Source organism: Panicum virgatum, chromosome 2K (genome assembly GCF_016808335.1).
Source record: "Panicum virgatum strain AP13 chromosome 2K, P.virgatum_v5, whole genome shotgun sequence".
Lineage (NCBI taxonomy): Eukaryota > Viridiplantae > Streptophyta > Magnoliopsida > Poales > Poaceae > Panicum > Panicum virgatum.
Genome location: NC_053137.1, coordinates 45,042,849 through 45,070,590, shown reverse-complemented (window position 1 = coordinate 45,070,590; position 27,742 = coordinate 45,042,849). Strand labels below are relative to the sequence as shown.

The window sequence follows — 27,742 nt, the reverse complement described above, 5'->3', positions numbered from 1 at the left end:
ATGCCCAAGAGCCCATCATCACAATACGGTTTAAAGTCCCAAAAGGATATTGATCCAAGAGGGATTAGGGTTACTAATGGGCCTATGAGATAGAAGCCCATTAGTACGGCCTATATATACGAGGGAGGGGCTAGGGGCGAAACCCTGAGCTGCGCCACCTCCCTAGCCGCCGCCCCTCCCTCTCTCTCGGCCGCCGCCCTTGCCGTGCGTGCGGTGCTAGCACACTGACGCCCGGCGTTTCATCCCCGTACGTGTGGACTCCGTGAAGGCGCTGCTGCGACTGCTGCGCTGATCGGCTGCTGGGATCAAGTACGAGGAGCTCGGTTCGTGGGACGTGATCGACTACTTCCTCTACATCGACGCGCGACTTCTTCCGCTGCGCTGCGCGTCTAGTGGTAACGATCTATGATCTTCTACTCGCAAGCGTCTTGGGTATATGCGGTAGTGGTGCTAGCGTAGCCTACCCGATTCCCTACAGTTTGTATGTTTGAATCCACAAGGAGAAAATCACAATTTTCAAAAAGAGAAATGCTTGCCCATACCTGCACTTCATAGACGTACAACCCTTAGACTTCTCCACAACATACATCCTGCACTGGGGCCACCATTATTGCCATGGCTGCTCACGAGCAAGCCGCCTCACCAATCACCATAGCATCCTCCTGACTTAAGTCGTCTTCCCCAATCTCTGGAAATTCCTCACCGCCGATGCCGCCATGCCACGGCACCAAGCATCGGGCACTGAATAGCCTCATGCACTCGACTACGGCAATAGCACCCGCCATCATCCTTGGTGAAAAGACTAACCGAGTAGTCAATTGACGGGCAGCAGAACCTCTACTTGCCAAGTGCCTACACAAGCAGGTCCCCACTTAGTGCTTTCTCCACAGGAGGACTCTGGGCTGACGCTGAACTTGCAACTACTGGACACACTTTCCAAAATTGAGCAGTCGAATTCATGGCCAGCGTCGATGACGAGGGTTGCCAAGATCAGTAGAGGTGGAGGGCCTTTTTTTGATTCTGTATGATCTTGCCGGAATAGATTGTCGAGCAGGGAATCAACTTATGTGTCCTCTAAGACCATTTGTTGGAAAGCAGAGAACATAATCACTTTCTGCATTTGTAATTCCTCAACCATCGCAATGCTATAGAAAACATGCTTCCTGACGCCATCGTAGCACCACTGTCATTGTCGATGATCTAGTCTCTTTCCTCTGCATCCCTTGGCGTGATTGTTTCAGATTGGAAAAATAACACTGATGTTTTTAAATGTTAGCAATAATGAACTATATGTCAGTTTTGCCGGTGCCCAGACTGCAAGGTTCTAGCTTTCTAATCAGGGAATCAGTCTCCTGGACTCTTTAGAAAGACATTAAATTATTCTACTAGAACATCTAGGGTTACAGGTACGTTTATATAGAAACATATGGATGCCTGATGTCTTTTTTGTTAACTCAACTTGTTATATGCACATTTTGCTGACGGAACCATATATTTTTATTTTTTGAAAGAAGAAATGGAATTGTTGTTATTAGGCACCGACTTTAGATTACACTTCAACCTCATAAAATCTAAAACCCAATGAAAATGTATTTTTACTGTAAAATTGAAGGCAACATGTTGTTTCAATAAAAGATTTATATACTTATGTTGGCCCTATTTGTTTCCGCTTATCTGGATCTCGCTTTTATGAGAAGCAAGATTCTGTGATAAGCCAGCTGTCTGGAGAATCGGCTGTCTGAATAAGCTGATGTTTGGCAATTCTGATTATTTTAAGTCGATTCTCTGGAATGAGTGGTAGAATGTCTGAAGTGCCCCTAAAACTGATGGCATCTCAATTTCACTGAATACGAGCAGAAGTCAACCAATTTTAATGCTAGATTTTCTAGCCGTGAGTGCCTCCTGACCGTCTCTATGGATCGCTGGCTTAGGCATCCCGGCAAGGAGTCGCTTCAGCAGCTTCTTCACTCTTTTTCCATTTCAATGTAATAAAGATTTGTCTCATACATGCCATTCATGCCATGCATGCTGTGTTGGCAAACATGTTCGTCTTCCTTTCCAAATTTACAAGTCCAAAACAATTGCACCGTTTGAACTTGTTTCTAGTGATGTCTGGACCTCTCCCGTGTGCAACTTCTCAGGTTACAAGTACTACCTTGCCCTCCTTGATGATTTCACTCACTTTGTATGGACGTTTATTCCGCTGCTCCAAAAGTCTAAGGTAGCCGCCACCATCAAGCATTTTTATGCTTACGTTCAAACTCAGTTCGATCGTTGTGTACAGCATTCCGGTCCGACATTGGGCGTGAATTTGATAGTCACACCCTACGCTCCTTCTATTCCTCCACCGGCACCATCCTTCAGCTCACTTACCCCTACACCTCGCCACAAAATGGCAAGGTTGAACGCATCCTGCGCGCACTCAATGACGGCATCCGTGTTCTCCTCCTTCATGCCGCCATGCCTCGTGCAGTTCTGGGTCGAAGCCCTTAACACCTCCACCCTCCTACTCAACTATCGTCCCTGCAAGCCAAAATAGCTCAAGACACCCTATCGTCTTCTTCATTCTCGAGAACCCAACTATGACGTGCTACGTGTCTTTGGCTGCATATATGCTACCCTAACACAACGGCCACGAGTGTGCTCAAGCTTGCGCCGCGCTCCATCACTTGCATTCACTACCGGACTCGCGTACTTTGCCGAGTGTCACAGACACTCGGCAAAGGCTGAAAAACACTCGGCAACTTCTTTGCCGAGTGTAGCACTCGGCGAAGCGCACACGGTCTTTCTTCTACCGGCAAAGCCGGCTTTGCCGAGTGCCTTTTCTCGGGCAATCGGCAAACTTTTGCCGTGTGCCAAGCCGCACTCGGCAAAAAAAGTTGAAACGGGACGGACGAACAGGCAAACTGGTGAACGGAACGGACGAACGGGACGGCCGAACGGGACGGGGTCGAAAACTTTGCCGAGTGCCAGACACGTGGCACTCGGCAAAGATTCAAACTTCGCCGAGTGCCAAGCTGGCAGCACTCGGCGAAGTTTCGAGCTTTGCCGAGTGCTGCCACACTGGCACTCGGCGAAGTTTGGCTCTTTGCCGAGTGCCACACGTCTGGCACTTGGCAAAGTTTCAAACTTCGCCGAGTGCCTAAGTAAATGCACTCGGCGAAGCCTTTTTCCAGTAAATAGAAAAATAGTTGATTTGCCGAGTGTCTGGGTAAAAACACTCGGCAAAGCTTGCTGTTTTTTTATTTATTCTGTTTATTGTGTAATAACCACATTCATCATCACAAATACAGCATATATACATTCCAGACATTTAATACAGCATATATAAGGCACGTCCATCACAAATATCACATAATAACACAAATATCTCACGCTACATCGCACGAATATCACAAATAGCACAAGTCCAACATCGATGCCATAATTTTAACGTTCAACAAGCACAAGTCCAACAAATTAAACAAGTCTAGTCCAACAAGCACAAGTCTGTAGAATAAATACCATGAACAACTCTAAATCAGCTAGGTAGGTGGCCACTGCGACGCCGCCGGTGCCGGTGAATTCTCGTCCGGAGGCTCATTTGACCCCCCCCCCCCCCAATCGATTGATTCTGCAAAAAAAATGGACATAGGATTACATCTTGAGAAAATTGTAAGAGTTCATGTCCCTCTTGATAGTATGACATTCCTAAACTCAATTTGAAAAGATAAAATATTAAATGAATAGCCGCTTTTCAACTTTCATATCCTTGACTTAGCTCATGTATATATCAGCTGTGATACCTTCTAATCATTCTTATTAAAGCATATGTCATTAATCAACCAACCACTAAGTGAGTCTAGATGTTCTTTCAGATATAGCACATGATATATTGACATAAAGTATCTCAAAATTTGAATATGTATGTGCAAGCAAAGTAAATCTATATATCATACTCATAGGAGTGCCTGTAGCGCCAGATGAAGTAAATATTGAAGGAAGGCCTAGCGGTGGCAACGGCGGTGGAGGCCAGGGCATCATTGGCGGCGGTTGATAGTTGATTGTCGCGCCAAGGCCTTGGAGGTATGAGAACATGGTCTGCATCTGTTGTTGCGCGGCCTGTCACTCAGCAAGAAGCGCCTGCTCCATCCTCTGCCGCTCCTGCATCCGCTCTTCCTGCCACCTGCGCTCTTGCTCCTGCCTTAGCATCCGCTCCTCCTCCAGCCTCGCCTCGATCTCCTCCCGCCTCTTCGTCTCTTCGTCCATCCGGGCCTATAAGATTTCACCCAAATGTTACAATGCGAACAAAAGATAACTAAAAGCAACGAACGACAAATGGAGCAGAAATAACCTGGATTGCACGCATGCTGGCCACTGAAGTCTCAGGCCGTGGGCGTATTGGCGGGGTCGAGTCGGTGGTCCTTGCCCGAAGCTGGGAGACAGTCGGCATACTGGCTGTGTCGACAAAGCTGTTGGCGATCCAGTAACGGCCGTGCTTCTTCCCTACTCCTGCCCTCATGATGGCTTCTCCAGAAAGGGGATGGGTGGCCGGATCCCATGTGTCCCCATGGAGCGCCTTTCCCATCTCCGTGTACTAAGTGATGCACGTGTGGACGCTCGGGTTGTTGTACGCCTCAGGTGGATCCGCCGGGTTGTAGGAGACGTCGGACGTCGCCCTGCCCTTGTGCGCCATACAGTATGCCTGGAAGTCGTTGCATTCCTGGTCTTCATGTGACTCCGACTGCAAGCAAAGCGAAAGAATACAATGATTAGTGAGAATGCAGAATTTAGAGTTTGAAAGTACCAAAAAGTGTAATGACTTACCCAAACATCCCTGTACTCAGGAAGGCCTCGGCTGCCTTGATGGTGTGGCGCACCTTGCATCAACAAGCGGCGCTCCCGGCATAAGTTGTGCCGCTGAATCCACTCCTCGCTAAGCCACCTGTCCACCATCATTTCCCAGCACGCGCCCTTGCCGGCGCACCAGTTCGGAGGCACCTACACGTAATGGAAGCAAAGTGGATGACATTTCTGAAAATGAAATTCAAAAGAAATGAGTAGTCATTTCGTCATTTACCCTCAAGCATTGTTCCCGCGTGAGGAACATATTTCTTGCTATGTCCTTGCTGACCTTTCTTTTTTCCACATCGGCGCAGTAGGTAATTACGGCCTGAACACAAGCCTCGTAGTGCATGTCCTTCACTAGTTTGCGACATGCTGTGTCAGCCACCTGAGCCGCTATGGCCTCACCGCTATGGCCTCATATCCTGGCTCGCACCTGTAGAAATCCTGCATATAGACTCGATAATTGCAGTCAATATTCAAAGAGTTTCAAATATATGGTAACTATTCACCAATATAGTGCAACGACTTACCCAGAATTCTCCCACCACCCGTCTCGCCTTGTTGCCGAAGGACCTCCCTTCCCGATCTTCTGCATCTGGGACGGCGATGTAGTGGTCCCACGTGTATGCCGGCTCCAGGATCCTGGCATGCATCACCAGCCCAAGGAAGAGCTCCCTGCATAGGGTTCCCAGGATGCCGTTGGGCTTCCTTTTGTGGGCACCCGCCTGCACGCGCATCCAATACCTATAAAAGTGTATAACATAAAGTATTAGTGTCTTGTCATTTTGAACATATGAATTGAAAAATAAATGCCATTGTGCATAACGTAAAGTATTACCTGTCCGGTACCGGTCGAATCATCGGGCGTCTCGCAAGAGGTATCGGCCGCTACGGCAGTTGCGACGGTCCTCGCAACCACACCGCCCTCATATCTCCTGCTGCCTCCTCCTCCTCCTCTTGGTCCTCCTCCTCCTGTCTCGACTCCTCCTGCTCCTCCTGCTCCCGCTCCTCCTGCTCCCGCTCCTCCTCCTCCTCCTCGTCCTCCTCCTCCTCCTCCTCCGCCGCCGCCGCCGTCATCAAATCTGGAGGTGTCCTCTCCCTCCTGCTCCTTCTCATCCTCCCCTAGCCTCCACCACCTGTCTTACCTCCTCTCGTTCTCCCTGGCCCTCGTCCCCAACGCCTCCTGGACCCCTCTGAGGCATTGGACCCCCCCTGCTGCACTGGACCCCTCAGGAGCCTCTTGCTCTCCACCACTACTCCTGTACAAGGCGCTCAGGAAACCAATCTTGCCCCCGCCTGGCATTTCGAATCAATAACCTGCAATGAATAATTGTAAACGAATCAGCAAAAATGAACAATATGTACTTAACAAATTATGCAAAATAAAAAATAAATATATCTACAAATATGCAAAATCAGTTCATACATGTACTAGAAATAGTCATCATGATCGGGATTAGCTGGATCATAATCCTCATCATCACTATTAGGCTCCTCGACGTAATCAGCATTATTCGAAGGAGGAATGTCATCTTCACTATCTCTGCCCAAACGCAGCCGCTCGAGTAATTCTAAGTCATGAGCATTTTCAACCTCATCTCCAACTTCCTCGTCAGCAATCCTTTCATTGTCCACTTCCATTCCCATCACGTCACTTAAGTCTATCTCGAAACTCTCTTCTAGTCCTTCTTCTTGAAAGAACTCTCTGCCATTGTTGTAGTCTTCATTGTTTGGGACAGAAAGTTTGCCGTGTGGCGATACTTTATACACAACATCCCAACCCTGAAGACGTTTGTCGGTTTGGCACGGATATGAGAGACAATAAACTTGTGTGGCCTATTGAGGCACAATGTAGACATCGTCGCCTGGTAACTTTGAATCCTGACGAATTTCGATAGGCCAACATTTGGGGTCCGCCTGGTTAATGTAGGATCAAACCAATGGCATTTGAAACTAACGGGAGTCAGTGGTACGGAACCTTGAAACTTGAGTTCGTATATTTCTTCAAGTCTTCCATAATACTCGACCCCATCTTGGCCTGGCGTAAAGACTCCAGTATTAGTGGTTTTTCGATTGGGCCGACTTTGCTCGTATCCTGATGTGTGAAAGCGATATCCATTCACGTCATAAACATTAAATGACTTAACCCTATAGCTAAATCCATCAGCCACTTGTCTCAACTCGGCACTCATGGACGAATCGGTTTGCCCCTGAAAGCGAAAGGGACAAAGTTCGTCATATTGTTCGAAACGTTAAATGACTTGAACCTATAGCTACACCAAAGATCCTGTGAATTGGAGTTTACCTTTCGTTGTAACCAATAAATGAAATTGGGCTGAGAATTTTCGGCGCCATTTTTAAGAAGAGACTCTGATTCGTTCTGGGTCGGAGACCTTGAGCGACGCCAGAATTGACGAAGAAATTGCCTGTGTGAAATATGATCAAGGGGTTGGATGCTGCTTAGTGCAAATGCAAGAAGAGGTTAAATGAGATGCTGAATCGTGGAACATCGTGAACACGTTAAATGAGAACTTACCCTATGTACGGCTCCACCTCAGTAAGGTTGGTCAACAAATAAAGCATGATACGGCGCCACTCTTCATGGTTCAGGGTCTTGTACCTCGCATCACTTGCACTTCCAAGTTGCCCTTGGAAAATGCTGAGACTCGATTCATTATCGCCAGCATTGTAATGAGGAGGTGGATTATGCACGCTGGGAAGCTTCTCACCAAAGTATTTAGTCGTGAAGTTTGACACCTCCTCCAAAATATATGCCTCTGCAATCGAAGCCTCAATTTTGCATTTATTCTTACATTTCGTTCGAAGAACCTTCTGGCATCGCTCAACTGGATAGCACCAATGGAACTGCACAAGCCCTCCCATTCTTGCCTCATAAGGCAGATGCAGAAGCAAATGCTTCATTGGATTGAAGAAGGCTGGTGGAAAGATCTTCTCCAACTTACAGAGCAACACGGGAGCCATTTTTTCCATGTCCGCAATAACAGCCCGAGATAACTCCTTAGCACAAAGCTGACGGAAAAATTGCTCAACTCTGCTAGCACGAGCCATACATTATCAGGTAAATAGCCTCGAACCATCACCGGAAGAAGCCGCTCAATCCATATATGGTAGTTGAAAGTGATCGGGTGCTCTAGCCTAAGAGGGGGAGGGGGTGAATTAGGCACTAATAAAAACTTAGACCTATGGCTCCAACTAGTTTGCACAAAACTTAAACTAAAACATGCTATCAATATGTGCAACTAGGTTGTTCTAGTGTAAAACCCCTATCCCAAAAGAGTTTAGCAACCTATAGCCTTTCCTATCAAGAAACTATTCTATGAAAGTAAAGGCATACAAATTACTAGAAAGAAATGCGGAAGCTTAAAGAGCGGGATAGGAGATAGCAAACTCTTGACGCGGGTGTTTATCCCGTGGTTCGGTTAGCCACAAAGGCACACCTACATCCACGTTGTTGTAGCACTCACTAAGAGTATTGCTACTCGGCCACCAAGTCTCTTCCGTGAACACAATCACGGTCACCTTGGCCCCGGGTTCCACTAAGGAGCTTCTCCACAAAGGATGGGGGTCTCCACGTCCCCCGCACAAAGGTGTCGTCGCCGCTCCACACCAAGTCGGAGGGTCGATGACGTTGCCGGCGAGCTCCACGCTCCAAGGTGCCGGCGCACCAAGCTCTTGTTTTGGTTCACTAATGAACCACAGCACAAAGGCTCTAAGCCTTGCAAACTCACTCACTAAGAGCTAATCCTTTACACAACACTCTCAAAGTGTGCTAAGGGCTAAGGATATGATCTTGATGCTTTTGTATGGCTTGGAGATGTTCTTGGGTGTGTGTGGGATGTCCAGCAACTCCAGCAATCTTCAAATGGCCGGGGTGAGGCGTATATATAGGCCACCAAGTCTTGTAGCCGTTGCTCCAACGGTTAGCTGAAAATCTGCGTACCACCGGAAGAACCGATGCCTCTTGGCAGGGTAGCGTCGGTTCATCCGGTCACTCATAACACGAAGTAGCCGTTGGACTCCTGATGGCTGACGCAGAGACCACCGGTTGAACCGATGCTTTGCACCGATGCCTCACCGGTTCAACCGGTGCTGAAGGAATCTTCTCCTGAACGCCGACGTCATTACACCGGTGGTATGCACCGATGCACCGTCGGTTGAACCGGTGCTGAAGAAAACTTCTTCTGGGCACTTGACATCGTCTCTGGTACAAAGGACGGCCATTGCACCGATGCCCTATTTTAGACCGTCGGTTCAACCGGTGCCTATAGGCTGACTTGGCTTCGATTCCCTTCTGCACCAAAGTATCAAGGCGTCGGTTCTTCCGACTACCATCGGATGCTCCGATGCCCTGGCGTCGGTTCTTCCGGTGCTCCTGAATCGAAGAGCCTTGCTAACACTCTCAAAGTGTGCTAAGGGCTAAAGATATGATCTTGATGCTCTTGTATGGCTTGTAGATGTTCTTGGGTGTGTGTGGGATGTCCAGCAACTCCAGCAAGCTTCAAATGGCCGGGGTGAGGCGTATATATAGGCCACCAAGTCTTGTAGCTGTTGCTCCAATGGTCAGCAGAAAATCTGTGTATCATCGGATGAACCGATGCCTCTGCCTGGGGTAGCGTCGGTTCATCCGGTCACTCTCAGACCCGAAGTAGCCGTTGAGCTTCTGTCAGCTGACACAGTGACCACCGGTTCATCCGATGCTTAGCTGTCGGTTAATCCGGTCACTCACAGCACTCAACTCTTCTGCTGACGTCATTACACCGATGGTATGCACCGATGCTTCACCGGTTCAACCGGTGCTGAAGACTTGACTCTTGCTCGGCTTGCATCATCTCTTGAACACAGTACGTCCAATGCACCGATGCCCCTTTTTGAACCATCGGTTCATCCGGTGCCTATAAGCTGACTTGGCTTCGATTCCCTTCTGCACCAAAATACCATAGTGAAACCCCCGTAGGGGCGGCCCTTCGGGCCTTGCTACGCCTATCTTCTCTTTCTCTTTGTCATCACTTGAACCTAAAAGACTGATAATGGTCATCTTAACAATCATATTAGTCCAAGTATTGTGTTGTCATTCGATCACCAAAATCACTCGAAATGGCATAAATGGTGCCATGTTCGTTTCAGCACCCTATGATCACGCCTCCAGATCGACTCCCTCAAGCCCAATCCTCAATATGCTGACGTCGCCTCTAGGGATGGCATCGTGTAAAATCCGTGCGGATATACATTTTGTAAACCCGTACCTGTGAGCTAAAATATGTATCCGCAATAGGTAGGAAGCGACATCTGTACTCTCTATCCACGCGTATGCGCATGCCCCCAGTACACCTGTATACCCGCAAGCTATATATAGGGTATCAAGAACACAAGCACTTAGGCGCGGGCAATGGGAGTAGCGCAGCCGGGGGCGCAGGCACGGCCAACATGTGGCCTAGGCACCTGGGCGTGGCCAGCGCGGGGAGGAGCCGAGAAGGAGGGGCGGCGACCTGCGTGGGAGGAGCCGAGAAGGAGTGGCGGTGGCCAGCGCGCCAAGGAGGCGGGGTGGCTGCCAGTGATGGGAGGGAGCTGTGAAGAAGGGGTGGCGGCCCATGCGGTGAGGAGTCGAGGAGGTACGGCGGCCTACGTGATGAGGAGCCGAGCAAGGCAGCGGCGGTCGGCGCAAGGAGCCAAGAAGTTAGGGGGGCAGCGGTCGACGCAGGGCGAACCGAGAAGGGGCGGCGGCGATGAACAGGGGTCAGACCGCCCAAGGAGGCGAGTAGGAGGGGACGCTGGGTGGGGTGGCGACCAGGATTGGGAGTAATGACGAGTGAAACCCTAGATAGTAGAGATTTTTTTATCTACATGGATATTCAGGCCAATATGTCAATGGATTTGCGGATTCAGGTATCACATTTCCAACCCATTAGCTTATATCCATTGGGTTTAGAATTGTACCCACACCTGTACCTACTGGCACAAACTTAGACCCGTATCCACACCTATTGGATTTGGTATCCGTGGATACGCGGATATTTTGTACCCTTTGCCATCTTTAGTGCATCTGTCGCACCCATCTTGCCCATTCAGTGTCTCGGACAGGCACCCTCCAAGTTCCCAATCGGCGTGCTGCCATGCAGGCAAGTTCGACACCCTCCAGGCTAGCAATACCTAGGAACTTGTCGCTCGACCTGCAGGAGCTCACGTTGTCAGTGGGAAGTGGATCTTCCGCCACAAGTACAATGAGGATGGGACACTTGATTGATACAAGGCAAGATGGGTTGTTCGTGGATTCACGCAGCGTGCTGGGGTCGACTACAGCGAAACATACTGCCCCGTCGTCAAATCGGCCACCGTCCTCACCTTGGCTGCCGCTCGAGATTGGCCCTCCACTAGCTCGACATCAACAACGCCTTTCTCCACGGTGTCATCAGCGAGGATATCTACACTCGGCAACCCGCTGGCTTCGTCGACCCCGCCCATGGCAGTCTCATCTGCAAGCTCAACAAAAGACTGTATGGCCTCAATTAAACAGGCACCACGGGCTTGCCGCAACAGCATAAGCATGGCGGCCCAGCGCTTGGATGCCGACCACTTCGTCGGCTGCTGTCATATCTGGCAGAAGAGAACCCATCGTGGCGGCATTTTTCAAGTAGATGGTTCATGTGATGCTAAGCATCATCAATGGCGGTGGTCGTTGCTGGCTAACGGCGGGTTGCTGATGGAAGGAAAATGATTGGCAGAGCGTTGGAGAAGGGATGACTGACGAGCGGCGCGAATTGGGGGAATTAAGCCGATGAGGAAGACGTGGAGGCTCGGCCACGCGGACCAGAGGAAGGCTGCCAGGATAGTAAACGATTCACGCCTGGGTGGGTGCGAGCTGTAACTGGTTTCTACAGACTCGTATCCGATCACGGCGTCGCCTGATTACAGTGAGGCCGAAACAAACACAATCTAATGCAATCTGTTACTGGTGTAATCGGATCACAATACAACTTACAAATCCCTCAACCAAACACCACCTAAGATCGATCAATCAGGAGTTGCTACTCAAAGTTGTGGTCATGGCTCAGCCATAAACCAGAAGTCTCGTACAGTATAAATGCAAGGGGAAAAATGTTCCGAGGAAAATTGAAGGAATAACCATTGTCTTTTACATGGAGTCCAATGTAAATGTTCACACGTCATTTTTCTTGGCATGTCATGCTGAAGTTGTAGGAGCTAGACAGCTAGTAGCAACAGGAGCAAAGAAACTTCACGGTACAGATTGACCTGTTTATCCTCTTTCCACAAGAAGCACTATAATCAAAGTCCAAGTAAGCTACACTTAAGCACAACGAAGAAATTGGATGCGTCTGGGAATGAAATTTAGATAGAATAATATATCAGATAGTAGTACCATAGGTAGTTCATACGACATATATTCCATTTGCATGCTCAGTAATGCCATAAAGGGACACATTGAGTTCCATTCTAAGGTAGCACCTTATGCATTTTTTTTCTTAAGAAAGTCACCAGCTCTCTATCATAAGTCTCTTAGGCTAACTTAAGTCTCGTTCCTGCCACGTCTTTTTCCTAAACAATGTATACTTTATGATAATGATTTGGCCAATCACGATTGACCAAGCTAATTCTAACCAAAGCAGTCATACCAGCAACTGAATGGTTTTACAGAGAGTTCAGAAACTTCCTTCCCTCACGCAGAGTTTTGCAGCTTCAGGTCATTCACCAGGTCCTCTTGCACCTGCTGCAGTGATGTATGCCCTTGGACATTGGGGAGGCACAGAGGTAGCAGAAACGATGCTGGCACCTGTAAATTGGAATAACAAAGAACCTTGTCAGTTGTCATATATATATGTGCTCGTTGGACATGTAATTTGGAATGCAAGCAGCGAGATAGTACCTGCAGACGATGTACACGCAGCCCTCGGCCCTCTCCACGTACATCTTGCACTTGGGGCACCTCTGCCACCTGCTCTCCCGTGCGACCTTCCTCAGCAGCAGGTCATTCTTGCCCCGCTCGTCCTTCCCAAGCCGTTGGAACTCTGTGCAGGCGATGTTGTCATGCCATGCCACCTTGCATTGTGCACAGAACAAGCGGCGGCAGTGTGGGCACATAGCTTTTGTTATCGCTGCCTCACCGTGGCCATGCTCATGAACAAGCAACGCCGAGCAGTCGTTGAAGGGACAATAGAACTTGAATGATCCCAGCGCTGAGTCACAAAGCGCAGCGCCCCACCTCTGGAACAGCTGCGGCGGGATCACGTCACGGCACGCCTCCGGGTCTAATGCACCATATTTGCATCCTGGGTCAGGGCAGCCAATGGACAACACGTTATCCTCTACTTTGGCGGTAATGTACTGGCTCACGCAGCTGATGCAGAAGAGATGTTTGCACCCAGAAATAGGAAAGAGCTCCCTTACGTGCACTGCCTCCATACATATGGTGCAGTAGAACTCACTGCTGGCCATCGCATTCACACCAGGAAAGCTTTGGCCTAGCTCCATAAGCATATCATCCAATGGCTCTTTCCCTTTTCGACTATCCATGTCTTCAGTTGAGATCAAGGTACTATGACTCACATCGATGTTCGGATTTGCCTTTGACTTGCACAATGATTTATAAGTAGACACAACACGCCGGAGGCACCTCTCCCACTTATTCTTCCGCACAGCCTTCTTCAGCGGCAGGTCATCTTGCCCCTGTTCATCATTCCTAAGCCGCTGGAAATCTTCACATGTGACACCGTGGTGCCATGCCACCTTGCACCGTGCACAAAACATCCGGGAGCAGTGTGGGCACTCAGCTTTCCTTATTGCTGCATCGCGAGGGCCACATTCGTTGAACAACAGCACAGAGCAGTCCATGAAGGGGCAGTAGAACTTGAATGCCCCCAGTGCCGAGTCACAGAGCGCAGTGCCCCACCTATGGAATAGCTGCAGTGGGATAATGTCACGGCACGCCTCTGGGTCCAGTAAACCATCCTTGCACCCCGGTTCTGGGCATCCAATGGAGAACACATTATCCTCAACCTTCGTAGTGATGTACTGGTTCATGCAACCAACACAGAAAAGGTGTGTGCACCCAGTAATGGGAAAGAGGTCTTTGAGGTCTACTGTCTCCATGCATATGGTGCAGTAGAACTCGCTGCGGGCCATCACATTGGCACCCTGAGAGCATTGGTCCAGCTCCTGAAGCATAGCAACAAATGGCTTTTTCCCCTTGCAGTTGTCCATGTCTCCGATTGAGATTAAGGTAGTATGACCCACATTAATCCCTTGATGTGTCTCTAACTTTTGCAAAGATTGACAGGAGCCCACAGGATCAGGTTGCGCCATGCTCTCCTGCCTGACCTTCCTCAGTAGCAAGTCATCTAGTCTCCCCTCATCATTCCCGAGCCTCCGGAAATCTTCACAGGTGATGTTGTAGTGCCATGCCACCTTGCACTGCACACAGAACATCCTGGAGCAGCATGGGCACTCAGCTTTCCTTATTTCTGCCTCACATTGTCCACGTTCATCGACCAGTAGCGCCGAGCAGTCCTTGAAGGGGCAGTAGAACATGAATTCCCCCAGCGCCAAGTTACAGAGTGCAACACCCCACCTCTAGAACAGCTGCAGTGGGATCACATCTTGGCAAGCCTCTGGATACAGTGTACCATCCTTACATCCTGGTTGAGGGCAGCCTATGGACACCACGTTATCTTCAACCTTCGCAGTGATGTACTGGCTCAGACAGCTGATGCAGAAGAGGTGTGTGCACCCCGGAACAGGGAAGACCTCTCTGACCTGCACCGTCTCCATGCACATGGCGCAACATAACTCGCCACCGGCCATCGCATTTGTGCCACGGGAGCATTGGCCTAGCTCCTGAAGCATAACATCCAAACGTTCTTTCCCTTTGCCACTGCCTATGCCTTCCATTGAGATCAAAGGGCTATGATCCACATTGACCCCCTGATGCGTCTCTGACTGTCACACCCTGAAAATTTTAAATTTCAGGATGTAATTAAAATTAAAAATAAAACAATAATTTTCTCTTATTTTTAAAATTTTCTCAATATTTATTTTCTTCACAGGGAATTTAGTATGTAAATACTAAAATAATTGGTTGTCTTCTAAATTAAATGAGGTCGTTTTGGTTGTTATGCATTCATGCTGAACTGCATTGTTTTATTGCTTGTTGTTCAATTCAAATTTGAATTCTCTGAATTTGAGTTTGAATTGAATTAGTTTCAAAAATGCAAAGCATCTTCTTTTTCCTCCCCTTGATTTCAGCCCAGCCGGCCCAGCCCTCCTTTTTCCTTCTCTTTCGCGCGGCCCAAAACCCCGGCCCAAACTCTTCTCCTAGCCCAGTTCGGCCCCCTCTCCCCCCTCTCTCACTCTCACTACCGCGTGGGCCCCGCTCGTCGGGCCTTTCTCCTTCCCCGTGCGCAGCTAGGACTCTGGTTGAGTCCAAGCCCGACCCGACCCTGCGCCGCCGCAGCCTCGGCGTGGCCCGCATGCCAAGGAGCCCTACTCCGGCCTATAAAAGGCGTCGCCCGCACCCTGGAACCCTACCCAGCCGCCGCCGTCGCTTTCGTTTCGCGCTAACCCTAGCCGCCGCCGCGCCAATGCCGAGCTCGGAGCTCCGCGTCGTGCCGCCGTTCCGCCGCCCCATCTCGACGTACAAGTCGCCCCGGAGTTTCGCGTTGAGGTGGATATGCTCGCCGACCCCTCCATCTTTCTTTTGCCTCCCCTCGCGCGCTGTAGTTCGCCGTCGCCGCCGTTTCGCCCCTCGCCGCCGAGCGTGCCCGCCGCCGCGTCTACGCCCTGAGCCGACCCTCTAGATGCGTTCCCCGTAGCGCGTTACCTCTCCCAGGCCAACCCGAGCTCGAAACGGTGCCCGGACAGCCGATTTTGGCCAAGTCCGGCAAGCCCGCCGCCGCAAGCCCACCGCCGGCGACGCTCCGCCGTGACCCGCGCCGCTCTGCCCCGCCCGAGTGATCCTTGGCCCTTGGATCCAGATCTAACGGCCTACACTAGATCTAGACCCAGTCAACTAAATTCATACCGGTCAACCCTAGGACGTTTTTCAAAGAAGCCCCTAAGTTTTGTGAGAATCAAGCCGCAGTCCGCTGCAGTTCAAACATGTTTACAAACCAGTCCTTTATTTTCTGTTTTGACCCCTGGGTTTTTCTAAAATAGAACCCGCTGTCCAGGAGCTGGAGTTTTGCGCGCTAGCCCCCAAGTTTAGAGTTTAATTATGTTTAGATCCCTGGTTTCTTCAAATCTAGCCTCTGGAAGTTCTGTTTCTTCACAAATAAGTCCCTAGAACCTTGTTTTAGCCATATCTTTCACGTTTCAACTTCGTTTTCAGCGATTCTTGCGCTCACGTGATCCTTGTGACGTGTGCAATAGATTTATAACCTTTTTATCCTCTGTGAGCACACTTTGTTGTGTCTCACAAATCTTTTCTGTTAGACCTTAACCCTTTAGTTAATCGCGACTAGATCCCTGAAGCATCATTTGTCCCATAGAATCGCCGTTTTAGTTCTTTTTTTCGCGTTTCTTGAGCTCTCGTAACCATAGTAGCGAGCCCTATCCTTTAGTACGTTCTTTTAAAGCCTTTCTTTTGTTTTGGTGTATTGTTCTTAGTTGTATATTTTTGTTTGCTTTGTATGGTTGCTCGTTGATTGCTTCGAGTAGAAGGATCATTGTTTGAAGATTGAAGATCAAGAATTTCAAGTGAGCAAAAACTAAAGAGCAGTAAGAGTAGCTTTTCGTTGGAGAAAGGTAAGTGACCCTAACCATCTTTCTGTCTATGCTTATTTACAAGAGTATTATGATGATTTAATTGGAAATGGAGAACCACCCAAGAAAACCGTACAACCACAATACTACATGGCTCTGGTCTTGGCTGATTAATTAGAGACTTTAGCTTGTGACAGTCTTACCGAAAATGCAAGAGGGGATGCATCGACGGGGTATAGCTCGGTCCTCTTGGGGCAATTGGTATTGTTTAACGATCCTTTGGTAAGGTACCACCTCATTAGGACAGTGTTATGACCACTTTGACTTGAAACCTTAGCGGATTGTCATATGTTAGGGAATCTTTGTAAAGGCCTCGTAGCGTCCCTATGCAGTCACACCTCGGAAGTGTGATACTATGCCTAGCTAGCACATTGCGTGGTTGGGTTCAAAGTTCTTAGGAACTTTTACGCGAATTGTGGTGAAAATATACAACATCTGCAGAGTGTAAAACTGATATATCAGCCGTGCTCACGGACAAGAGCGGCTTGGACCCTCACATGATTAATAAATTTAAAGATGGATTTAAATCATTTCCTGATTATTTCCTGTGGCCTTGCTGAGTACCAACCATAAGTGTACTCACCCTTGCTTACTGCTGCTCAGAAGGAGAAAGTTGTGGTGGAGTCTTTTGAAGATGTTGCTGAGTTCTAGGCGTATGCAACCCTCAGTCGATTGTCTGTGAAGTTTGAAACCTTCGTTTCCAGAATAAGCTGTAAACTCTGATAGTCTTTTATTTGTTTTAGTTCTCTTTTTCGTGATACTGTACTAATTATTCACTTATAATGTATTTATATGTATGAAACTTGATCTTGACATACATATAGTTATGCATTCGGTTTTGTCCTTAAAACCGGGTGTGACACTGACTTGCACAAAGATTCACTAAGATGTGACCGCACACCTGGGCCGCCCGGTGGCCTCTGTCGTGGCTGCATAATGGCAGAGGCAGGCAATGCAGATGACATGATCACAGTTGTCAGGTTTCCATGACGCTTCCAGCGACGGGATCACCAATTTGCAAACAGCACACAACCTTTCTGGGTGAGTTGAGGAGCGGAGAACCTCTTCAGCCTGTGGATTCTCGGCCAGCACCAAATCGCAAGCTAACATGTAAATCAGGTCCAGCATTGTTGTAGCTATGTTGCTTTGCTCACTCAGTTGGAAACGAATGATCGAACACCCATCGGAGGTCTCTGCTCCAAGGAAATTCAGGTTGTGAGCACTGTTCTATACATCAAAGGAACGAGAAGGTTACTGCGTATATGCTGGTATGTGCATAGTAAAATCTTTAGACTAAAGATGCAACAAGAAGCAACGCAAGCGTGAGGTCTGACACAGATACCAGTACAATTAGGAGGGGAAAGCGAGTTGCAATTCACGGGGAGAGAGCAGGAAAAAAAAGGAACGGTAACTCCTTGCCGGCATACCATCAAGCATGTGGTGTGCGCTGCACAAGCGCAAAGTACGGCCTCGCAACAAGAACGCGTCCTACATTCAGCGGCAACCAGGCTGACGAAGTTGCACTGAACCGAATTCCGATCAGAAGGAATTCCACCACAGAGCGGAAGCCACAAGGGCGAAGCCGCGAGCGCCCACCCGAGCACACCAATTCGCACACGCGCGGATCGCACCCCGTGTCCAGCACCAGCCACACCGGCGCCAGCTGCGGCAACCGGGATGAACTCGCCTGAACTACCCAAACCCCCATCAAGATCACGGCTTTAATGGCACGCAGAAGGGGGGTTTTCTCGCGAGCGTACCAGTGCCAGGGCGCTTCCGCGTGCCCACTCCCAGCGGCTGGCGCGAACCTTGGAGCGGGTCGCCACCGGCGCGCGCGGCGGCGATCGGGCGCGGAGCGAGCGAGGGCCGGGGCGCGATGGCGACGCGCCGTACGAGGAAGCGAAGGGGCTGGCCGGGTCGGCTGCCTCGGCGCTCTGCTGAAGCGACCTGCCGATCGATCACCCTGCTGCTGAAGTTACCTGGGCCGGTCCGTCGGTCGCTTTAAGCGACAGCGAGCGCTCGCTCATGCAGTGCCTGCCCGCGCTAATCCTTTGGACTAGCACAGGCTCAGGTCCCCAAGTCTGAACCCGCTTCACACACGGCTCAAGATTTATTATTGGTATAAGTATTGGATTAGCGCTGGTATAAGTATCGGATTAGCGCCGATAATTGGTAGGGATATGCGTAATTAGGGTTTATTTGTACGATTATTCGTAGCGATCTACGTGATCGAGTCGTGGACAGAAAGGTTGATTCGACTCGCATGTGGGTTGGACTAAGACCGACCTGTCAATAATACGAGATGGACCAAACTAAAAAATTGGGTAGATACCTAACTCGTTTTAGAAATAGGTATAGATATCTTTGCTAAAGTTTTTAAATCTTAACTAAAATTTAACTCGCCTTATTAGCACTTTTTTTGAATGAGCTAGTGCTAAAGTTTTAGTACTTTTGGGCATTAGCACTTGAATCCAAATGCTGCCTAATTCGATGTGTACAAGCTTGGATCCCGTGGGATATCGTTGCATTGATGCTCTAGGTCAGTCTCAGTTCGTTCCAGCGTGATTTAAAATCGGAACTGCACCAGACAGAGACAACTTGGGCTGGGCATTCGGGAGGAACCGAACCGATTTCCTCCATTCTCAGAGAAGTTCGGTTCCTAGAAAATGAGAGTCGATCGGTTCTTGTCAGAATCAAGAACCGAGCAATTTTAGTTCGGTTAATTTGGTTTGGTTCCGGTTCTATCCGAAGGAACCGGACGCAAAGCAAACTCGGTGCAGAGCTAGGGTTAGGTGGAGCCGTGGAGGTCGGGCTTGGAGCAGGGCCGGAGAGGGAAACGAAGCCGGCGGCGGTGAGATGGAGGTGGCGAGACGCCATCGGGGATCCTCCGCGCAAGCCCCTATGGCGGCCTTGGCGGAGTCCAGCCCGCGCGCGCTTGGAAGCGCAGGCCTCTAGCCCGGCCGCAGGCAGTGCTGGCCATGGCAGGGGAGTGGCAGCAGCGCCGGCTCCAGGGGCCACCCGCCGCCGCCGGCATCGGGGTCCGCCGTGGCCGCCGCCAGGAGCAGCGCGGCAAGCAGCAGGAGGTGACGTGCCGCCATCCTGCTACGGGAGCTGGCGAGCAGCCGGGCAAGGGCGGCGGGGTGGGGAGGGGGCAGGGTTGGCAGGGTGGGGAGGGGGCAGGGGCGGACTTGGAGTGGGGCGGCAGGGTGGGGAGGAAGCAGGGGTGGCGGACTGGGAAAGACGGGGTGGGGAGGGGTTGATTGCATGGGGGCATGGGGGGAGGGGGGAGTGGGGTGGGGAGAAGGTGGGCCGGTCATGTTGGGCCTAACTGGGCAAAATTTCTATTCTTCGGCGAACTGAGCCTAAAAACTGAAAATACCGAGAAATTTCGGTTGCTCTATGGAACTGAACAAGAATCGAAATTCTCGGTACTCAATAAACTCGGTTCGGTTCTCGATTCTCAGTTTATTTTACCCAGCCCGACACCCAACCTTGTAACATTTTCGACCGAGTGTGGTCTAAAACTATTCAACCTAGAATTCAGGATGCACGGCAGCTACTGCTCGAATAATCTAATTGTGTTTGTGATTTTTTTTTTCTGAAGCCTCTTATCTGGGTACGGCGTTTGTGACTTGTTATCGATATCCAATCAGGACAAGAATAAATAAAGTATCAAAAAGATCAGGAGGAGAATAATTCGCTTCAAATTCGCCTACATCGTTAAAGGCGATTTATCAGTGCGCCCAGAAAAGAACACCCAAAGATGATTTAACGATGCGCGTCCGTGGCTTTATTTGCTTTTTGGACCCGTGGGAGGTGGACAGGCAAGTCAAAAGTAATGCATATCACACAAAAAGCATGTACCCTGCGGCCAATGGGAATTTGACAACGCAAGGCGACTCCAAAGGCGTGTCACGTATAGACCTTTACCGCTTTGTGGTGGCCAATGGGGTCGAGCACCAGCAGGCTGCAGCCACTGTCTGGTTCGATTTGGCCGCGGCTCTGGCCACGGCTCGGCTTTCCACTAGCACGACGCCCTGACGCGTCCATCTCCATCCACCGTCTTCGGCTGCCGTTTCGGGGGCATCAGATTTGCCATGGACACATCACCTCCGATCCCAACAGATTCAGGCGCCGCGTGTGTAGGAGTGGTAAAGGGCTCAATATTTTGAACTAGAAAATCTAAGGGCCGGGTTCTAAAAAAATCGGGCTCTAATTTTATATAATTTTGAATTAAAAAAATTTACGAGTCTTGTTGGGCTACGAGAAGACCACTAGGACCATAGCCCATTACCACCCCTACGCGTGTGTGGTTGGGCAAGAAGAACGCTACGTCATTACGCCTCCAGCAGTGTGCGTCTGGTTTCAGATGATAGCAGTCTATACATATATATACATTAAGGAAACATTAACCTATGGCCTTATGCAGTTCAAATTGAAAAAAATGGTTTGCCCTCCGAGCCATGCATAAATGATCAAGTGCAGATACCCGTTTCCAACTTGCAACACATGCCAGCCATTAGATTTGAAATATTAGTTAGCTGGTACAACTAAACTGAGTGATCGGTGATTTCTCAAAAGCAACATACCTAGTAGCTGCCTTGCAAGCTACTGTAGCATGATACTACTTCCTAATTGCTAGAAACTGGACAGCACCTTCAGATGTCAGCCATTACAAAAGGTGGCAAGACTAAGCTTCACTCTTGTGATGTCATTTCCTAAACCACACTCTAGTTATTATTACTAATAGACCCCAGTGCTACTTCTGATACCGACTTATCAAATCAGAACTGCACAAGCCAGAGATAATCAAAACAGTCATAACAGCAATCAACCAGATTTAGTAGAGGTAGAGCTAAGAATTCCCTTCCTTCAGTTAGGGCTTGGAAGCTTCAGGTCATTCAATAGGTTCGCTTGCAGGTCTTGCAATAATGGCTATCCCTAGACATTGGGGATGCACAAAGGTAGCAGAAGCAGTGCCCGCACCTGCAAATTGGGAGAAAGAAAAACGTCATCATTTGTGCTCATTGCAAAACTGTATGTTTGATCTGCAAGCAGTACCTGCAGATGATGAACACGCAGCCCGTGATCCTCTCCACGTACATCTTGCACTTGGGGCACCTCTGCCACTTTCTCTCCTGTGCAACCTTCCTCAGCAACAGGTCCTCCCTGCCTCGCTCATCTTTCCCGAGGCGTTGGAACTCTGTGCATGTCACACCATCGTGCCATGGAACCTTGCACTGGGCACAGAACATCCGGCAGCAGTGTGGGCACTCCACATTTGTTATCACCGCCTCACCAGGGCCAGGATCATCAACCAACAGAGCCGAGCAGTCCTTGAAGGGGCAGTAGAATTTGAATTCCCCCAATGATGAGTCACAGAGCGCCGCACCCCACCTCTGGAACAGCTGCAAAGGGATCACATCACGGCATGCTTCTGGGTGCAACACACCTTTCTTGCACCCCCGGTCAGGGCAGCCAATAGACAATACATTCTCCTCAACCTTTGCAGCAATGTACTGCCTCACACAACTGATGCAGAAGGTGTGTGTGCATCCGTCAATGGGAAAGAATTCCCCAATGTGCATTGTCTCCATGCAGATGGAACAGTAGAACTCATTGCTTATCATTGCATCCGCCCCATGAGAGCATTGCCCAAGCTCTTGGGGCATGGCGTTGAGAGGGTTTTTCCCTTTACGGCTGTCCATGTCTTCCGTTGAGATCAAAGTGCCATGAGGCACCCTGATCTCGTGCTGCATCTCTGTATGGCACAAAGATTCACAAGAAGCCACGACACACCTAGGCAGCCCGGTGGCCTCTGTGTATTGGCAGAAGCAGGCAATGCAGATGACATGGTCACAATTGTCAGGTTTCCATGAGGCTTCCAACGATTGGATCACCTGTTTGCAAACTGCACAGACATTCTCACTCTTGAACTGAGTTGAGAATTGGAGAACCTCTTCAACCTGCATATCCTCAGCCAGCGCAGAATCATCAGCTGCTATAGCAACCAGGTCTAGCATTGTCGTTGTAGTGTTGCGCTGTTGCTCTCTTGGTTGAACCTGATCAATACCTGGCCGAGGTCTATGTTCCGAGGAAATTCAAGGAGTAAGTTCTCTTGAGAAAATATTAAAATGAGAGAAAATATCAGAACTAGATAACACTAAGGATTCAAAAGAACTGGCAGGTACATGAAAGATGAAAACTAAAGATGCAATAAGAAGCAACCCTAACCTGACGGCCTGCACCAGTACAACTAGCAGTTAGCAGGAAGGCAAAAGAGCAGAAAAAAGGAGCAGGCAGCAAAAGTACTCTCGCTCATATCACCTTATCATCAAACTACTGGTTGAAATCTGTAAGCGTGCCCTGACTTTGGTGAAGAACGCCTCCTATAAATTGGAAGCCCAGCACACGGACTCATGGTGAATTGGTGATAAACTTTCTCGAGCCACAATGTCCTGTCTAAATCATGGTTTATTGGCTTCAACTGCTACAGAACGGTAACCAGAAAGAGAGCGAGCGAGCTCCTTGCAGCATTTCATCAAACACTTCGGGTGCGCTGTGTGCGCACACCAACTGGTGACCATAACGCATCCTAAACTAAAGCAACCGCCGGCGAACAGCCGCCCTAACTCGCCAAGATAGTCTTTTGAACAAAACAAAATACTACATCAACATCACGGCGGCGGAAGGATCCCAGCCGCGAGTTCTTCCGTACGTACCAGTACTTGCTAACTCCGGTGTGTCCGATTACTGTGGGCTACGGAAGCTTGGAATGCGTCGGCGGCGCAGCACACGCGTCCGGCCGCTTGCGCGCAGCGGCGGTCGACACCTACGGAGGAAGGGTTGGATTGGATTGGATCACAGCAGAGGGTGCTCTCAAGCGCGCGGCGCGGGGGAGAAGGTCCGCGCGGCGGTAGAAATAGGGATCGGGGACCGAAACGCCTGACGGCCGAAGCAGTAAACAGATCGCCTGTTGCCGAGGTTATCGGGAATCGGGATGCATGGAGCCACCATCACTTTAATGCCAATTTCGAACGTCCTGATCCTTTGGATGCCAAGGTGGGCACCTGCGTCACGCGTGACACGAATCGCAAACTCTGTTTTGTACAAAGTGTTCTTTCCACGAAATTCTGTACAAAGTTCGTGCGAAATAATAATGTGGGTGAACGGTTAAATGGAAAAACGTCATTTGAAGGTTTTAGTTAACAGGTTGGAAATTTTACGGATTGTTTACAAGATCTATTCTAATTGGGGATGGGGTAATTGCGATCTTACCTTGATCACGAATTGAAATTTTATCCTTGTTTTTCTCAGACTTTACAATTTTATCCTTATTTTATAAAAACGAATCGAGAGTTTGCCCCTACTCTGTGAACACTGCATAACCGTGTGAAATGAGCTGGTAAAAGATGAGTTTACTCTTACATTTTTTGCCCCTGTTTTTGTAAGCAATTTGTAATTTTACTTCTATTTAGCATTAAATATATGGACAGTACTTTATCAGATATAAACATAATTTTATTAACTAAAAATTAACAGGATTAAAGCTGACCAATAATAAAATCTTAACAGCATCACGACATAGTAACTTGCATGACATCCGCTGCAGAAATTAGCCCAGAGCTGAACTGAAATCCAACAGACATTCCATGCTTTCGGCCGTGTTTGGTTGCAAAAACCAAAATTCCAAAAAAAAAATTCCGGCACTTGCCTGGAGACTTAAATTTAAACAAAATAAAAACACATTTCGACTGCTGTCTGTAAATGGCGAGACGAATCTAATGAACCTAATTAGGCTGTAGTTAGATGGTAAATTGCTACATTAATGCTACAGTAAATAACCTCTAGTGACAGATTAACTAGGCTCATTAGATTCGTCTCGCGATTTACAGACGAGTTCTGTAATTATTTTTGTGATTAGTCTATATTTAGTACTTCAAACGTAAAAAAATGATTTTTCAAAATTTTTACAATGCGCAAGCAAACGCGGCCTTCATATGCCCATCGACGCGGACGAACAACATTTAATGAGCACAAATCCTGGAGAACTCCACCGGGTCGTTGAGGTACGTGAAGGTCGTGCCGGTCTGCCGGAGTCCGTGATTGAACCTCGAACTCCACCGCGCCGACTCCCTGCCGACGTTGATCGTCGTGACGTCAGGCTGCACGGCATTACAAGTAGTAAGGTGAAGTAACGTCACAGAACAGCAACTGACTAAGGGGGTGTTTTGGAACAAGGATTAAAAAAAAAGTCCCAAAAACTTTTTAGTATTTAGAAGTATTAAATAAATGTTAATTATAAAACTAACTGCAGAACCATATGGCTAAACTGCGAGATGAATCTAATGATATATCTTAATCTATAATTAGCGAATGGTTACTGTAGTATCACTATAGCAAATTATGAATTAATTAGGCTCATTAGATTCGTCTCGCGAAAAAGCACTCAGCTGTCAAAAAACATTTATAAATAGATTTTATTTAATACTATGAAATAATAAGATTCCTTTTGATGTGATAGGGACTTCTGAAAAAAGTTTGAAACCAAAGGCCTAACTGTGTGCTCCGGGGGATGGAAGGGCGTCTCGCCGCGGCTGCCGGTGCCGCCGAACTGCCGAAGTTGATCCGGCCGACGCCGTCGTTGCCCAAGCACAGGGAGAAGCTGTTGGATGCGACAGAGACCGCGTCTGGCGAGCCCGCTGGCACGGACTCCCTGTCCATGAGTCCATCCGTGGCCCAGCAGGCCGTCAAAGCCGGCGCCGTCCAGGAATGCAACCGTCTGCTCACCTGCCCGCATCCGAACACGACGGGGGCCTGCAGGGGCTCTGCGTCGGCGCCGGATCCGGTCGGCTCTAATTTTATATAATTTTAAATTTGAAAATTTAAAAATTATAAACAAACTAATAAAATCATGATCTATTACCATTTCTAGATGAAGCACGTCCGGGACCAGCACCCCGGAGGAGGCCGTACGGGAGCTTCCGTTGGTGGTGGCCAGGGGCAGAGTTAGGCCCGTGCTGGGTGTGCTGCAGCATTGGTTAGCTTAATTCATACATGGTAAATCTGCTGATCTGATGATCTAGATTGAAGTTTTTATAGTTTACACGAAAAAATTGGTTTGCACCTGATATGTTTCCTTCAATCAATCTAGTATTTATCCTTTGGTTTAGCCCGGGTTGGAGATGCTTTTTATAGCTCCGCCCTGGTCTGGTGATTGCGTTGCAAGTGTTGGGCCGGTCGCAGCGGGTTGTTGCAGGTCATCGGCGTGCTCGTCGACAACAGCCTCGGGCTGTACTCGCGGAGCTGCGGCCAGCCCTCCGCCGTGTCGTTTTTGGACAGCGGCACGCTCTGCTTGCATCTGCAGGGCACCCAGAGAAGGTCGCTGCCGGTATCCAGTGCCACCGACCTCCGGCGTGCCCCGCGCCACCTCCACGTCGTACTTCAGATCATGCGTGTTCTTGGTGGATTGATTTCCAATTTGTGATGCCCGTAGCATTCAGACAAGTCTCACGATCCGAGGCTTTGGATGGTTGCGTTGCCATCGGCGAAAGGTCAGAAGTTCATTGCCGGCGCCGGTGAGGTCGTGACAGCAAGGAGGGAACGGTCATGGCGGGAGAGCTCGGAGTAGTACTCTGGCGAGCCTTTAGCTGGCCACTCCGCGGCGAGGGTGTGGTGGCCAGTGGCCCCGTTCCTCCGCCCACCGTCGGATCGGACCACCAGGAGGTGCGTGGTGGAGGTCCAAGCCGACGCAGGACCCCTCCTTTGATTGCAAGAAACGCCGCACGACGACGGCGAAGGCAACGAATAGGCCCTAGCGGTTGAACCTGCACGCCCCCCGCTCCCTCGCCGAGCCCACGGGCCCGCTGTCCGAGTCAGTGGAGTCGTCGCTGCTGCTTGAATCTGGGAGAGAGGAGAATGGGGGGGGGGGGGGGGGGGGGGGGGGGGGCATTGAGAGAGGGTTCTTGAGGGGGTAAACAGGATTGTGTCATGTGTGCCAATGGATAAGGGTATTACTGTCTTTCCATACCATTATTATGAGTTTTTCTTTTTTATATATATTTCATTGTTTTAGAACACACTAACAGGGTTAAAAAGAGGGCAAACGGAGCCCTCATTTTCAACAAATAGCGGTAAAATTATAAAATTGTTGAAAATGAGTGTAAATCACAATTAGTGTTCAGAGTTGGGATGAGATCACCAATTCTTCTAGCATTAATTACATTGTCTAGTGTAAAAAGTAGCGTGCTATAGCGCCAAAATAGTGCCGCTATAGCAATCAGAAGTAGCTGTCGCGATGCTCATTAGCGCGCTATAGCGCCGCTATATCGGTAAAATAGCGTTTTGGCCAAGCTTCCGCTAAATTCTATAGCCCGCCATTTTAAACATTGACATTGTCACATAGGATTTTTATGCTCCGTTTGGTAACCATAAGCCATGTGATTAAAAATCAGTGACTTATAAGCCCTGTCTGTTTGGTTATAGGTGATTTATAAGCTCATTAAAGATCCTATTGTACCCCACCCCTTCCTGGCTTTATGGCTTTAAGTGTGTACAAACTTATGACTTATAAATCACATGACTTAATAAGCTAGTGTTGTTTGACAAAAATGGGTTACTTATTTCACTTTTCAGCTTATAAGCAGGTGGCTTAAGAGAAACAAAACAAGACCTTAACTTATGTGGCACCATAATAAATTAATAAATGAGAGAACGAAGAGAGAGGGGAAAAAACATATCTCATGCAATATCCGGTTTCAACACGAAATCCAATACAATAGACACTAACCGAGTTGTAAGCTTCCATGAACTTCTTTAAACCATGAATGTTTTGATGGATGACGGAGAAAATGCACCTTCTAATGCCCAAATATGGGCCGTCCTAATCTGCACTCGCACACTAAAAAAGCCTAATTGACTCGTGCACAATCTGACAATCTCCCAGTTTTTCATATTTCTTAACCTTTTCCAATGTAGGGAAAGTTTTTTTTTTTAAAAAAAAGTCATTTCATCACTTTTTCTGTAAGATGTTTATCAGAAAAACTTTGAGACGTCTCTTGAAAAGTTTTCAACGGAAGACTTTTGCGAGCATTGTTAGTTTAGGCTGGCCAATTTATTCTCCAAA

The 27,742-nt window shown here is 48.8% G+C and overlaps 3 protein-coding genes and 1 long non-coding RNA gene across 4 annotated transcripts; all 4 read right to left on the bottom strand.

The window, feature by feature from the left end:
- Positions 1–4,576: 4,576 nt before the first annotated feature.
- LOC120695345 lies at positions 4,577–5,798 on the bottom strand. Its single transcript, XM_039978620.1, has 5 exons — positions 5,666–5,798; positions 5,358–5,571; positions 5,233–5,271; positions 4,807–4,980; positions 4,577–4,723 (listed from the first exon to the last, which is right to left on the bottom strand). The coding sequence occupies exons 1-5, from the start codon at positions 5,686–5,688 to the stop codon at positions 4,577–4,579; spliced, it is 597 nt and encodes a 198-aa protein (XP_039834554.1). The 5' UTR covers positions 5,689–5,798.
- A 6,416-nt stretch (positions 5,799–12,214) lies between these two features.
- On the bottom strand, positions 12,215–14,798 carry LOC120695659. Its single transcript, XM_039978873.1, has 2 exons — positions 12,728–14,798; positions 12,215–12,634 (listed from the first exon to the last, which is right to left on the bottom strand). Exons 1-2 carry the CDS (start codon positions 14,386–14,388, stop codon positions 12,550–12,552), a joined length of 1,746 nt encoding a protein of 581 aa, XP_039834807.1. The 5' UTR covers positions 14,389–14,798; the 3' UTR covers positions 12,215–12,549.
- Positions 14,799–17,375: 2,577 nt separating this feature from the next.
- On the bottom strand, positions 17,376–18,624 carry LOC120695660. The gene is made up of 2 exons (XR_005683781.1): positions 18,378–18,624; positions 17,376–17,810 (listed from the first exon to the last, which is right to left on the bottom strand). It is a non-coding gene; the product is annotated as an uncharacterized LOC120695660 (long non-coding RNA).
- A 2,479-nt stretch (positions 18,625–21,103) lies between these two features.
- LOC120695658 (probable E3 ubiquitin-protein ligase RNF144A-B) lies at positions 21,104–23,627 on the bottom strand. Its single transcript, XM_039978872.1, has 3 exons — positions 23,340–23,627; positions 21,679–22,701; positions 21,104–21,603 (listed from the first exon to the last, which is right to left on the bottom strand). The coding sequence occupies exons 2-3, from the start codon at positions 22,638–22,640 to the stop codon at positions 21,519–21,521; spliced, it is 1,047 nt and encodes a 348-aa protein (XP_039834806.1). The 5' UTR covers positions 22,641–22,701; positions 23,340–23,627; the 3' UTR covers positions 21,104–21,518.
- Between the last annotated feature and the right edge of the window lie 4,115 nt (positions 23,628–27,742).

Bases quoted from the DNA above. Each gene is read 5' to 3' on its own strand.
- LOC120695345 (XM_039978620.1), bottom strand. From the start codon at position 5,688: ATGATTCGACCGGTACCGGACAG. The intron at 5,572-5,665 runs GTAATACTTTAC...ACACTTTTATAG, and splicing joins ATTCGACCGGTACCGGACAG to GTATTGGATGCGCGTGCAGG. The intron at 4,724-4,806 runs GTAAGTCATTAC...CTTTGCTTGCAG, and splicing joins CTGAGTACAGGGATGTTTGG to TCGGAGTCACATGAAGACCA.
- LOC120695659 (XM_039978873.1), bottom strand. From the start codon at position 14,388: ATGTTCTACTGCCCCTTCAAGGACTGCTCGGCGCTACTGGTCGATGAA. The intron at 12,635-12,727 runs GTACTATCTCGC...TCCAATTTACAG, and splicing joins TGCGTGTACATCGTCTGCAG to GTGCCAGCATCGTTTCTGCT.
- LOC120695658 (XM_039978872.1), bottom strand. From the start codon at position 22,640: ATGCTAGACCTGGTTGCTATAGCAGCTGATGATTCTGCGCTGGCTGAG. The intron at 21,604-21,678 runs GTACTGCTTGCA...CCCAATTTGCAG, and splicing joins TGCGTGTTCATCATCTGCAG to GTGCGGGCACTGCTTCTGCT.